Below are 14424 nucleotides of genomic sequence, written 5' to 3'. Positions count from 1 at the left end.
GTAGTTGGCCAGTAAGTCTTCCCTGGATGCAGGTCTTGCTCTTTTTCACATCCTAATGCTTAGAGGTCATATAATCTTCACAACTCATTTTTACAGCTAGGGAGCCCAAAAGGGATGAAGTGAGGGGCCCAACATCACATAGGGAGTGGGGAGCGGAACAGGCCCAGAATGGAGTTTGCCTGACCCTTCTTAGTGTTCCACCTTCTACGGCCCCCTTCTCCACACTTCCACGTTCCACTTGCTCTGTAACAACACTGCTCTGGTAACAACACTACTGAATCAAGACCCCTCTGCTCTGCTCCCCTTACTTTCACCATGACACTTAAACTAGCCACCTCTAAGGGGCATCCTCCACCCCAGCTTGGGCGGTCCTTGTATTACCCCTCCTGTTTTACATGCATGCTGCCTGACATATAGGCAATAAGTGTTTGCAGAAGGGGCAGATGAGAGAATGGATGGATGAATGAATGAATGGATGGATGGATGGATGGATGGATGGATGGTATTTGATCTTGGTGTGAAATTGCCTAGAAATGGCATCTCTTCTCACCATCTAGACCAGCCGTGGGCAAACTACGGCCCGCGGGACGGATCTGGCCCACTTCAAATGAATAAAACTAAAGAAAAAAAAGACCGTACCCTTTTATGTAATGATGTTTACTTTGAATTTATATTAGTTCACACAAACACTCCATCCATGCTTTTGTTCCGGCCCTCTGGTCCAGTTTAAGAACCCATTGTGGCCCTCGAGTCAAAAAGTTTGCCCATCCCTGATCTAGACCAAGAATGGGAAGTGTTTGGCCCTCAGGCCCTATAAGTCCCCAGAAATCATTTGGTCTGGTCCTGCCAAGGCATTAGGGGTGAGTTAATTAAATGTTTGACTAAATACAGCAGGCTAATTTTTAAGTCGGTAATTTCGTATGGCCTGAGAATGATGTTATAAATATCCAAATGGTCCTTGGCAGAAAAAAAAGGTTCCCCACCCCAGATCTAGACAAACCTCATTCTCAGTATATATCCAAACTTAAGACTTCACCGCCAGGGGACTTTCTGGATGATTCTAGCTCTTAGCAGCCCCTGTTCTCTTAGTTCTTCCACATACTAGTATGTAAATTAGCAGATTTACATCAGGTTGCGCTCTCCTCAACACGCTTTCCTAACTGCTTCATGTGACTTTGGAGGGCAGGCCTTCCTCTTTTTTCTTTCTTCTAGTTTTATTGAGAAATAATTAACATATATCACTGTGTAAGTTTAAGGCGGAAAGCATGATGGCTTGATTTACATATACTATAAAATGATTACCAAATAGGTTTAGTTAACATTCATCATCTCATAGATACAATAGAAAAAAGTTCTCCTCAGGAGGATAACTCTTAGGATTTACTCTCTTAACAACTTTCCTACATTATCATTCAACAGTTTAAGTGATAGTCATCACTTCTTTTGTATTCTTAACAGTGTCAAGAGTATAGCAAAAGAGCTCTAGCTGGTTTTGCTCAGTGGATAGAGCATCAGCCTTTGGACCAAAGGTTCCTGTTTGATTCCGGTCAAGGGTCAAGGGTGCCTACCTCGGTTGCAGGTTCCTCCGCAGGGTCAAGGGCACCTACCCCGGTTGCAGGAGCTGGGCCCTGATAGGGGCATGTGCACGAGGCAACCAATCAATATGTTTCTCTCACATCGATATTTCTCTGTCTTTTCCTCTCTCTTCCACTCTCTGAATATCAATGGAAAAATATCCTCGGGTGAGGATTAAAAAAAAAAAGAGTATAGCAAAAGAGACCTGCAGATTCCCTATCATTTTATAGTTACAGATCCACAAACAGAAGGCCTCTACTCTTTTTAAAATATATATATATTTTTAATTGATTTCAGAAATGAAGGGAGAGGGATAGAGAGATAGAAACATCAGAAACATCAATGATGAGAGAGAATCATTGATCGGCTGCCTCCTGTACACCCCACACTGGGGGTTGAGCCTGCAACCCAGGCATGTGCCCTGACTGGGAATCGAACTGTGAGCTCCTGGTTCTTAGGTGGAGGCTCAACCCCTGAGTCACACTGGCCAATCAGAAGGCCTCTACTCATAACACTAATTTAAAAGATTTAAAATTGTATGGTTATTAATACCCAAATGGATAGTCAGTTTCTGAAATGACATTTTTGTTTGTAATTGCTCTTGGTATACTTTGTTGGTAGAAGCCATTTAACTACGTCCTCTCCACAACGGCCCTATGTTACCTGTATGCCTTTGGGATGTTGTGTGGACACGTAGACATCCATTTCTTGATCCTCCCCTTTGGGAACAGCAAGCATGCTTTGGGTTTCCATATAAAAATGTTCTTGACCTCCCAAATGTATTTCACCTGTAAGAGGAAAAGACACCAGAATCAAGAGGGCTGTCAGGTAGGACAGGTAGCGTCCCCCAGCTGTTTTCTCATTATGGAGACAGTCCACTGACAGTGCTTCTGCTGACAGGACCACAGACAATAATCTTTAGCTGTCATTATACCTGCAGATTTGAGGAATCTGTCATGTCTGCCAATACAGTAGATCACGCAGTCCTAGGGAAAGGTGTCTAGAGTAGAAATAGTATGACAAGGAGACTTCTAGTTCTAAGACAAGATGGTGTAGATACACATCTCCCTGTTCCTTCTGCTAACAGCCTGGGCATCCTATATAATAAAATCCTAACATGCAAATCAACTGAACAGCGGAATGACCGGTCACTATGACACACACTGACCACCAGGGGGCAGACACTCAATGCAGGAGCTGCCCCCTGGTGGTCAGTGCACTCCCACAGGGGGAGCACCGCTCAGCCAGAAGCCAGGCTCATGGCTGGTGAGTGTAGCAGCGGTGATGGGAGCCTCTCCTGCCTCCCCAGCAGCACTAAGGACTCCTCGGGGGATGTCTGACTTCCACAGGGAGCAGGCCTAAGCTGGCAGTTGGACATCCCCTGAGGGGACCTGGACTGTGAGAGGGCGCAGGCCGGGCTGAGGGACGCCCCCTCCCCTCAGTGCACGAATGTCATGCACCAGGCCTCTAGTTATGTATAAAAGAAACATAAGAAGACTCTCAAAAATAGAGAGGGCAAGGCACCAGCTAGGGACTTTGGGACCCAAGGGAAGATACAATGGTGAGTTCTATGGGTTATGCTGCTGTTGTTTCCTTCTTATAGCCTATACTTGGTACCAGAGGAGTCAGAAATCCAAAAACACTACCAGGCAAAGACAGAAAAAAAAGTCTCAAGAAAAGCCTACTTTCTCTAGATGAAGGACCAGGAAAGGAGAAGCTTAGCAAGCCAAAAAGCTTTTATACAAAAACTACTCTACTCTAGCCTAACACTACAGAAAAAACTGTGGACCTCTCTTTGTCTGCAAAAGTTGAATGGAGAGCCTAGTCTTCTACCCTTATCAGGTTGTAATGAGGTACCGATGACCCTCTGCTGGGTGGTGTCATAGAGACCATATGGGAACCTAAACTTCCACCCTCTACCTGGCAATAAAAAGGCATCGCCACCCCTTTCTGCACCAACACAGGGCCAGAGGAGTTCTGATAAAACAGAAGACTTAAATAAGATCCAGAGTCTTATAACATAATACCCCAAATGACCAGGGTGCAATAAAAAAATCACTCATCAGAACAAGAATTCATCTTGAATAAGAAAAGATAATCAACAGATGCTACCACTGAGAGGACACAGGCCGTGAAATGTTCTGACAAGGATTTTAAAGCAGTCATCATAAAAATGCTTCAATGAGTATTGACATGAACACTTGAAGAAAATCCCAACAAAGGAACAAAGATATAAAATATACAACTGGAAATGTTAGAACTGCAACAACTAAAATATAAGAGGCTCAATGGCTGAGCTCAACCACAGAATAGAGAGAACAGAGGAAATTATCAATGAACAAAAAATATAGAACAGAAACTTTCCAACCTGAACAACCGAGAGAAGACAGACTGAAAAGAAAATGAACAGAGCCTAAGGAACCTCTGTGACTGGAATAAAAGATAAAAAAAATTTGTGTCATTGAAGTCAAGCATGTGAAGAAGTAATCGCTGAAAATTTCCCAAACTTGGTAAAAGACACAAACCTACAGATTCAAGAAGCAGAGTAAATCCCAAAGGGATAAACCAAAGAACCATGCCAGACATCACAGTCAAACTTCTGAAAACTAAACACAAAGAAAATATCTTGAAAGCAGAGAGAGAAAAACATTACCTCATCTATAAGAGAAAGATACTTCAAAAGACAGCAGATCAGTAACCATGAAGGCCAGAGGAACTGGTAAAACATTTTTCTTCAAGTGCTAAAAGATATGTCAATTTTGAATTCTATATCCAGTGAAAATAGACTTCAAGAATAAAAAGGAAATAAAGACATTCTCAGATGAAAAAAACTAAGAGAGTTTGTCTTCAACAGACCCATCCTAAAATAACAAATGGCTCAGGTAAGTCCTTAAAACAGACAGAAAATGATTAAAAAACATCTTGGAACATCAGGAAGGCAAGAGAGCAATGGGAAGAATAAAGGTACAGGTAAGCCAAATAGACTTTCCTTTCCTCTTGAGTTTTCTAACTGGTATTTGAAGCAGAATTACAATGTTGCCTCATGTGGTTTTCAATGTAGGAAGAGAACATTTTAAAGACAATTATATTGTAAACGAGGGAGAGCATATCTGGGCCAAAGGAATAAGGAATGTCCCATACCCTATCCAGGTGTGGTTGTCCAGTAAATGTAATGAAGATGAAGATTCACCACTTCATCCTACATATTAGTTACCTATGTACTTGTCACCACTCCAAAAATCTACAAACAGTTAACATGGATGAGAACTGATCACTGATTGTCAAATAAAGTTATAAAACAAAAACAACACTAGTGATAAATCAAAATGGAATTCTAAAAAATGTTTAAGAAACCCACTGGAGGGCAGGGAAAAAAATTAAAAATAGAGGTTAAAAAAACATAAAAAACAACAACAACAACAAAAAAAACAGAGCACAACTATGACAGTCATCATGCTAGGTGGGAGGCAGGCTTTTTTTTTCTTTCTTTTTTTTTTTTTTTTTTTTTGCTAATCCTCACCCAAGGATATTTTTTTCCCATTGATTTTTAGAGAGAGTGGAAGGGAGGGGGAGAGACAGAGAGAGAGAGAAAAACATCCATGTGAGAGAGACACATCGTTGGTTGCCTCCCGCACTCACTCCAATCAGGGCCAGAGATCGAGCCTGAAACTGAGGAACATGCCCTTAATGGGAATTGAACCCACAACCTTTCCAGCAGTTCTCAACCTGTGGGTTGCGACCCTTTCACAGGGGTCACCTAAGACCATCGGAAAACACATATATAATTACATATTGTTTTTGTGATTAATCACTATGCTTTCATTATGTTCAATTTGTAACAATGAAATTGGGGGTCACCACAACATGAGGAACTGTATTAAAGGGTCGAGGCATTAGGAAGGTTGAGAACCACTGGTAGTCCAAGGGCCAATGCTTCAACCACTGAGCGAAACCAGCTATGGCAGGCGGAACTTTCAAAAATTAAAAATATACGCAATAATAGTGATTTATAAATTGTTTGAGGAAGATTCCCAAGGAAATCTTTTGTATTGGAGTCTGGACTTCCTAGCTCATCCACAATCTGGGTAAAGAAAGAGTAAAAAAAAAATGGACAGATTCTGCTTCATTTATAAAACACAAAAATTAAAATGTCAAGAACTCAGATCTCGGTTGCAATGTAAGCTTTTATCAGGGACTGTACATTGAAAACCTCACTTATCAGCAGGCTCCAGTTCATGGTTTGCAATATTAATGATCACCCCTACCCACTCAAAATTAATCTTGTTAAATATGCACTTCACTTAAGAATACGCAGAGCTAAAAAAACAAAAAACAAAAACAAACAAACAAACAAAAAACTAGACAAGAGCCATTTCCAGGGCCCTGTTATGTTGTGCTGCCCACCCCAACGCCTCACATCATGGAACCCTCCTTCACCCTGGGGCCTTGCTCTCAACTCTCTAGGCTGGAAACCAATTTGTTCAACTAATCCCTGAGATAAGATTTCATCCCAGTATGGGTTTAGGAGTGATTCTTCCAGGCATATTTACATTTTAATAGCGGCCCTTAAAGAAGCCGTCCAGATAGGAAGTTTATCTGTGCTGTGCCCAGCAGGACCTGCTGCGGGAAGGTAATCTTGGCCCGGGCTTCCGGCCTCGCAAATCTTGCTGCAGAGATTGCCATCTCCCTCTCAAGCGGAAAGCCCAAAGCCCATCCCAGCGATGGAAATTGTAAAGAGATAAACGGGAAGCGGCTTAATGCAGAGGAGAGAACGTGCTAACTTCAGAATTGGAGAACTTAGGTTTGATTCCTGCTGGATCACACGCCTTTCTGGCCTCCGCTGGCTCATTTGTGCGCGGTGCTCTTTAATGCCTGTGACCCCGGGGTTAAGGAGGGCTGAAAACTATCTTCACAGCCGGCAAAGGCAAACAATAATATCACCCCCTTCCACAACACAGTGTAAGACTTGATATAATGCTGCCTGTATTTTATCTTGTAAATATTCTTTGTTCTTGGAGAACCAATTTTCCTAAGGGGCAGATCAAGGGCTGTTATGACAATTACCTCCAATTATCTCACATTGAAACAAGTAGTCAAAACATCTTCACCCAAATGACAGTTGCAGAGTGAGAAAAACAAACTTAGTGAGTTAAGGGAATGAAAACTTAAAAGTCCCCTTTGACCTTCCTGCATCATTTTTATACCTATTTACAGGGTGTGATGCAGGTAGCAAGTTAAAATTCAAGAAAGAGACAGAATGAACACATTACCTAACTGAAATAAATAATTAAATAAGATGCCAGGACCTTCCATAAAAACATATTGTGGCACAAGTGGAAGAAACCCCTAAATATTGACATTTCCAAGATGTTCACACCATGGACTCTCTATGCTAAACATGCTCCCTCTTCTCCCCTAAAACAAACTCAGCCTCGGCGCGTTGGCCACTTTATTAACCCCAAGAATCACCCGGAGCACTGGTAAGACTGGTCAGAAAACAGTCGGGTGCCCCTGGGTCCTCTGACTCTAGAATCCCAAGAAAGAGGCCCGGGAATCTCCAGGCTGGTTTCATGATCGTCTTCTAGTGAGAAAAACTGGGAAGCAATGGGTTTGATAAGTGCACGCCGGCCAGCGTGAGAGCTCAACAACAGACAACCTTTTCTAGGGAAGAACAACAAAAACATTCTAACTAATAATAACTGTGGCTCACAGTTATGGTCTCTTACTCTGTGCCAAGCACACATGTATCCTCTCTTACACTTTTCACAATGGATCTTCGAGACCAGTATTATTTTATCCATATAGAGGCATATTTCACTTTATTGCATTTTGCTTTATTGTGCTTAACAGATGTTTCCCCTCCTCCTCCTCCTCCTCTTCCTCCTCCTCCTCCTCCTCCTCCTCCTCCTTCTTCTTCTTAGAAATTGAAGGGGAGACCTTCCACCAGACAAAAGATTACAGCTCACTTTATTGCAGTGTCTGGAACGAAACTCACAATATCCCTGAGGCCTGTGTATGCCCTGGGAGGAAGGGAAGGAAAGAGAAAGGGAGGGAGACAGCAGGAAGGAAGGTTGGCAAAATCAGAGAAAGGATGAAAGAGAAAGAACTGTGGGCTTGGGAAATCATAAGAAAAGAAAAAAAAAAAAAAAAGAAAAGCTATCAATTCCAGACCAACTTTGTCACTTAGTAGCTGTTGTATGAGGTCATGCCCCTTAACCACTCTGCGCTTCAAATCCCAGCCTGCAAGATGGCTGTGAACAGAAACGTAACAACTATGGCCACAATGGCTTCCCCTTCATCATTTTTTTTTTCAGGTAGTTTTACCATCAGGAATTTGATCAACCACTTTATTTTTTTACTTATTTATTTTTAAAATATATTTTTATTGATTTCAGAGAGGAAGGGAGATAGAGAGATAGAAACATCAATGATGAGAGAATCATTAATCAGCTGCCCCCTGCATGCCCCACCCTGGGGATTGAGCCTGCAAACCAGGCATGTGCCCCGACTGGGAATCGAACCGTGACCTCCTGGTGACCTTCCGGTTCATAGGTCACTCACTGATCAACCACTGAGCCACGCCAGCTGGGCTGATCTACCACTTTAAATGCTTCATCAATATTTCCATATTCCAATTTTCTTTCAGGGTAAGTGGTCACTGCATGGGGCTGGCATGGCTAAGGCCTCCCACTGTGCCTCCCTGCTGTGCTACACACACACACACACACACATTCACATGCACACACATGCATTTACATCTGTGCACACGCACACACACACATACATACACACACCACAGAGGGGCCGCATTTATGAGTGAATTGCCTATTCCCGGGAGCCATGTTAGATGAGACAAACTTGGAAGGCTTTCGGGATAGCTTCCCCTTCTCATCATTTTTTTTCCAGGTAGTTTTACCTTCAACAATGTGATCAACCACTTTAAAAGCTTCATCAACATTTCCATATTCCAGTTTCCTTTCTGGCTCAAAGAAGGACTTGTGTTGTATAGCTTCCTAGAAAGAGAACAGAAAAGTGAGGCTGCCTGGGCATGCTATCCAGCCCCACGAAGGAGCCACACACAGGGGCATCGTCCGAGTCTGGGGAGATGAGCACAGATTTGCACAGGGCAGTAGGGCACCTGGAACCTCCAGTCCTGGAGGTAAGATTCCATTACAAGCCCAGCATGGGTACCACAAATTATACACTGGTTCTTATTGGCTTCCCCTGGGTGCCCAATGAAGGGGAACAGTAGTGGGGACACATAACCTGGGGTGCAGCGATAATAATCTAGGTTGGTTTTCTTGCCTATCCTTAGGAATTTATCTCACTGTAATCCCTGTGCCAACTGGGCAATGCCACACACCAGCTCCCACAGCATCTCCCATGATTACTGCCCATTCATGGGATTCCCGCCTGCTGGCAACTGGGGGATTCTCCTATCGCTGGTTCCCGTTAGCCACACCAGTAGGTGTCTAGCAATACCTTACAGGGATGTCCTATTGGGATCCTGCCATTTCCTACACTGGAAAAGGGATTGATTTGTTTTTACTTCCATGGGGCACAGATTCTTTGATAGAATGTTTATTGACTGCATCTATGACTGACCAGCTGTGTGCCCTGGGGGGCAACCCTGTCATTTAGTTTCCTCACCAGCATGGGGATAATAACAGTTTTTAATCTCATGGGATTGTTGTGAGAATGTAGTGAGTAAATGTAGGAAAGCAGCTTAGCGCTATATAACTGCATAGCGAGCTCTGTGTAGGAATTAGCTAGTGTTGTTGATCATGATGACTGATGGGAGATTCTGGTCAAGAGCCTATTTTTTTCTCACCAGGGTTATTGGCCTGACCCTTTGAGCCAAGAGTGTGCCCATTCAGACTACTATTAAAAACTCTAAAAAGCACAAGCTAGGTGAAACCTTAATGATTAGTGACAGAGACACATTTTTTTATCCTATTTTGACTGATACCACACTTTTCTACTGGAATCAATTTATGTGATTTTCTTATTAATCTAAGACTCAGCTATTCCAGGTTGGAAACGGAAGTTAAGTTCTATAAATCCTATTTTTAAAATTTTAATCTCTTTCCACTTCACTTGCTGCTTGCTCTTTGAGCAACGTTGAGCCAATTTCCTGAAAAATTTCTGGTCAGGAAAGTGATAAAAATAACTTTAATATGTAGAGAGCTGGGCATATTTCCCTGCTATAAATGACTTTGATTACTAAATCCACTCTAATCTATTTGATTGACCTTGGAGAGCTTAATCACTGATAGAAACACAAGGTGGCTCTACTCCACAATGTCCAAGTTTCTTATTTGATGCTGGTCTTCTTTGGCAGGCAACAGAGGTCTGCTGACTGGAGTTGGGGAGGACAGAAAGAGAGTGTTATCTATTTGCTTATTTAGAATTGAATTTAGCTGGAAGGGAGAGGGAAAGAAGAGAAGATAGCCACTGGTATTGGGCAAAGGATTACAAACAAAATTTTTGATGAAGCATCCTATATAATAAAGGACTAATATGCAAATCAACCAAATTGCAGAACGACTGGTTGCTATGATGTGCACTGACCACCCAGGGGCAGACGCTCAACACAGGAGCTGCCCCGGATGATCAGTGCGCTCCCATAGGGGGAGCACTGCTCAGCCAGAAGTGGGGAGTGGGCTTAAGCTGTCAGTCGGACATCCCCTGTGGGCTCCCAGACTGCAAAAGGACACAGGCTGGGCTGAGGGACCCGTCCCCTCCCCCGCCCCGCCCCCACGAGTGCACAAATTCTGTGCACTGGGCCTCTAGTTATGTAAATAATTTCTTATGGAGAAGTCATCCTAATTCTAAAATAGAACATTGGGGAAGAAACAGAGTAAAGTAAGGAAGCAGAGCAGGCAAGATATGATTGAAAAGGGTCTGAGAAGTGAACAACATGTTTGAACTTGAAACTGGCCAGGAAAATTTAGAAGAACTAATCACTCTTTGATTCCAATTAAACTTCTATATTTTTGTTTTCTTCACATGATTTTATTTTATTTTTAAAACACAGAGGACACTGCTTAGAAATGAACTCTGAGCTCCTAGGCACAAAGCAGGAGGATAGGCTAACTTTTCCTGGAGACACTAATCTTGGCCAAGTCGCTTCCATTTTCTGCCTCAGGGCATACTAGTGCCTGGACAGCAAGGTGTCCATTATGCTGGGAAGATAATATTGCATTCCAAGAGCATATGGAGTCAGTATGTGCTGAACCTAATCTGTTCACGCTGCTTTTCCAACTTTCATGTTTTGATTACTCAGTGAATTATAAGAACCAATGAATTTTATCATTTATCATTACATGGAGATGAGTCTTAAAAACTTTATAAATTTCAAACTCCTTTCTAAAATATAGGATAGGAAATGCAATTTAAGTTGCTCAAATACCTGTAGGCATCATAGGATCTGTTTCTCATACTCATTTAAGATATACATGAAAAGATCTAAAAATAGTGTCTCCAATACTTGCTCCCTAGATCATCTTGTTGGTTCTCACTGTGCCTGGGTGGAGAGTGTCTGGGTGAGTCTGGTTGAAGGTGAATGCAGTAAGTCCTCACTCAACATGCATAGGCTCTTGTAACTATGGCAAAATGACTTATAACAAAATCAAGTTTACCATAGGCTACCTGATGATAGAAACAAGAGTTAAGTTCTTAAGGCATCTCATCAACATTATCACGACACAATGTTGAATGAACCAATGTTATTCAAGGGCCTGCTCTACGAAGTTATGGGGTGTCTCTCCTCTTGGGGACATTGTTGGTTGTCCATCCAGCATTCTTCTCACCTGTCCCCTTCCAAACGATGCTCAGATTTCTGCTCAGGTCTCCACCATTCCTCCATCCAGCCCTTATCCATCAAAGAAATCTGACCTCCCAGAAGTAACGAACAGATCCTCCATTCCCCTCGTCAGTCATTAACCCAGAGCTGTATATGTGACTAAGGGGCCCGATGAGGCTGGATTTCGGGACTCATGGAATGCTGGGACAACACTGTTCTCTCTTGCTTCTGGGAGCTCCTGGCTGCCATCCTATGACCACAGGGGATAACGCTCCTACTGTGGGCAGCAGGGAGAAGAGCTGGAAGGTCAGGCTTCTCACTAACACTGATATAGTTGGAGCCAATGAAGCCCCAACTTTTTATCAAATTTTGTTTCCTGTTACTATAGCCAACATTTTTACTGATACACCACTAAAATCTGCCCTTCTGGCCCCACCCTTGAACTCATTACCTCAATGGTCAGGATCACTGGCTCTAAATCTTGGTAGACAATCTTCACTTGCTTCGCAGCTCTCCTTGCCTGAATCTCAGAATCTGCAATCACAGCACAGACAAGCTGACCCACACAAAACACCTGCAACACAGAAAAGACGTTTGTGTTTAAGACGGGCAGGCACCAGGTCCTCTCTTCTGGTTCATTCTTCTCCTTCCTCCTAGCACAGAGCAAGACACACAGTCAAGGACCCTTTCACTTGTTAAACATGGTGCCCTGTGAACAATGGCTTTGGTAGGACAGTGTACTTGTCAGAGTGAGTCTGCGGCCCCAGGCACCGGGGAAGTTTGAGTCTTTTTGCTGCATCAATGGCAGTGGTGGCCGAAGAGATTGAGAGCGATGCTGCCTCCTGTACAGCAGACTCAGGCTCTGTCCAGGCCAAGCCCACAGAGCTGCCCAAGGGCCAGCTGGGCCAGGAGAGCCAGGCTCAGGGCACGGCCTGTGGTTGCCATTCCATGAGCAGGGCCGTTCCAGAGGTAGCTTTTGCCTTCCCAGACAGGGAGGACCAGGAGGTACAGCCTATCTCATCCAGAGGGGAAGAAGAGAGGGGGATGATGTGACACTGTTAGTGAGCAAGTTTCTGCCCCAAACTGTGGGGAAGCATAGGCTTTTCATGAACAGACATGAGACTGGACTAGCTACCGTGTGACCAAGCACAGAACACTGATCATGTCACCCACAGGTGGGTAGGCGCCCCAGGGAGTTTACACAGGGACCAGGCACAAAGTTGATGGAAAACCAAACCAAACCAAACCAAGGCTCCAGAAAGGTAAAATACTCAGGACTGAAAAAGTCACCAGGACCGTTTTGTTCTCTCTCCCATCTTATACCATGATCGCAATGAAAACTTAATCATTTATTTTTAAAATCTACATTAGACTATTAGGTCTTTTCTACAGGGAACGTATAGTAGTTTTATCATCAAGAAAAAAATAGTAGTAAAGCAAGTTAAATCCAGAACATACGCACGCGCGCGCGCACACACACACACACATACACATGTTTGTTGGGTTTGGGTAGGTGGGGCCAGTGGGGTGATAAATGAAACAAGATTCGACAAATGTTGAATCTCTATTTTTGTGCATGTTTCCATTTTCTGCAATGAGAGAATTTTAAAAGGCATAACATGCTGTAGACAAATCTTGAAAAAGGAATTGAACTAAAAAGGCAGTCCTTTACGGTGGCTCTGTTCCCTGCTCTCCACAAATGCCTGGTTTTGCCTCTGTGACCTGGCACACAGACCTGGCCCCCAGAGGCTCACAATCAACATAGCCACACCTCAGAGAGCAGGAACTATCATGCAGACAGGAATGGCTTTGCTTGTTTAGGAAACATTGATGAAAAGGCCACAATTCTCATTTTCTTCTGCCAAAGCCACTCTCTTGGGAGAGTTTCAACCTTGACTTGAAACTCTCAGTCACCAAACTTTCGTCTTTATTAACCAAATCTGCTGGCAAGAGCCAGAGGCAGGGGCTGCCCCAAATGATGAAGCTCTTTTGGGTAAACACTGAACTGAGAAGCCTGAGTTCTGCACAAAACCTGCTGAAATGCCATTACTGCATTTTCTGATGACTGAAGATATGGTAGGCAAAGTTTTAATCATTTGAAACTTTCAAACAGCATTATTTCTCTACTCATTGACCCTGCTACATGGAAAGTGGTGTGTGGAATATGCAGATGAATCAGATGTACGGCCTCATTCAAGGACTTTCACCAGCCCAGGGAAAAATATAGGGTGCCCTCCCAAAATGTATACACACACTTTGAATAATTATAGGCAGTGTTTATTAAAGTACATTTCATGTTCAAAACTGAGCTGTCAGTTAAAGTGTGTATACATTTTGGGGGCACGCCCTGTATCTAAGGCATGGAAATAAATAAATAAGCTTAATCCAAGGTAGAAAGTTCATGAAACGTCCACTTTGCTTTCTCCTCCAGACTTTAAGCTCTATGAGGGCAAGGACCACACAGGTCTTGTTCAGCTACAGTGAGCAGCCACAGTAGGTGCTCAGCTAAAAAATGCCTGTTGACCTTGAGCTTAAACTTGAAGGAGGAATCAATTCCCAAGTGAATGAACAAAGGAAAGCTGGACTCGAGTCCCACGCAAACCTCCTGCAGTCCAGACCTGAGACTGCATGGGTGCATTGTCCTCTGTGGACAAAAGGGTTTGCAGTCCCCTGGAACAGGAGACCAGCTCTAGTTCCCTGTGTCTGCCAGAGCAAACAGGGAGAAAAGTCAGGCTCAGTGACTTCAGGGTTGCATCTTATTGCTTGTGCCACAGAATGTATCTATTCTCCCACTCCCGCTCCCCAAAATGAGAATTAGGGGGCCAAGACAGAGCTGAACCCTAGTAAATGTCAGTGGGGGATAACTAAAGGCCACCCCAGGATGTAGAGAGTGAGGGAAGAACACAAAAGGAGTGACTGGCAGTTACTGCAAAGTTCCCTGCACCTACTAGTATGGGCACCAGGCACACCGAGACGGTGACAGAATGTTGCCTGATGTTAGACCAACAATCAATAACTACAAGGCATGTGAGCACCAACTGTTC

At 43.5% G+C, this 14424-nt stretch overlaps 1 protein-coding gene across 1 annotated transcript in view; it reads right to left on the bottom strand.

Moving 5' to 3' along the window:
- The window catches only part of AOX1 (aldehyde oxidase 1), a gene marked incomplete at its 5' end in the record, with an annotated part of 65979 nt that overhangs the window by 22279 nt on the left and 29276 nt on the right, over positions 1-14424 (bottom strand). The window contains 3 exons of the mRNA XM_081095985.1: positions 2239-2363; positions 8492-8588; positions 11832-11954. Of these exons, the coding sequence (XP_080952111.1) occupies positions 2239-2363; positions 8492-8588; positions 11832-11954 (345 nt within the window). The remainder of the gene's footprint in view (positions 1-2238; positions 2364-8491; positions 8589-11831; positions 11955-14424) is intronic.

The sequence above is a fragment of the Myotis nattereri genome, assembly GCF_964212035.1.
Source record: "Myotis nattereri genome assembly, chromosome: 7".
Lineage (NCBI taxonomy): Eukaryota > Metazoa > Chordata > Mammalia > Chiroptera > Vespertilionidae > Myotis > Myotis nattereri.
Note: the sequence above shows the minus strand (reverse complement) of the source record. Positions and strands in the feature narration are given on the sequence as shown.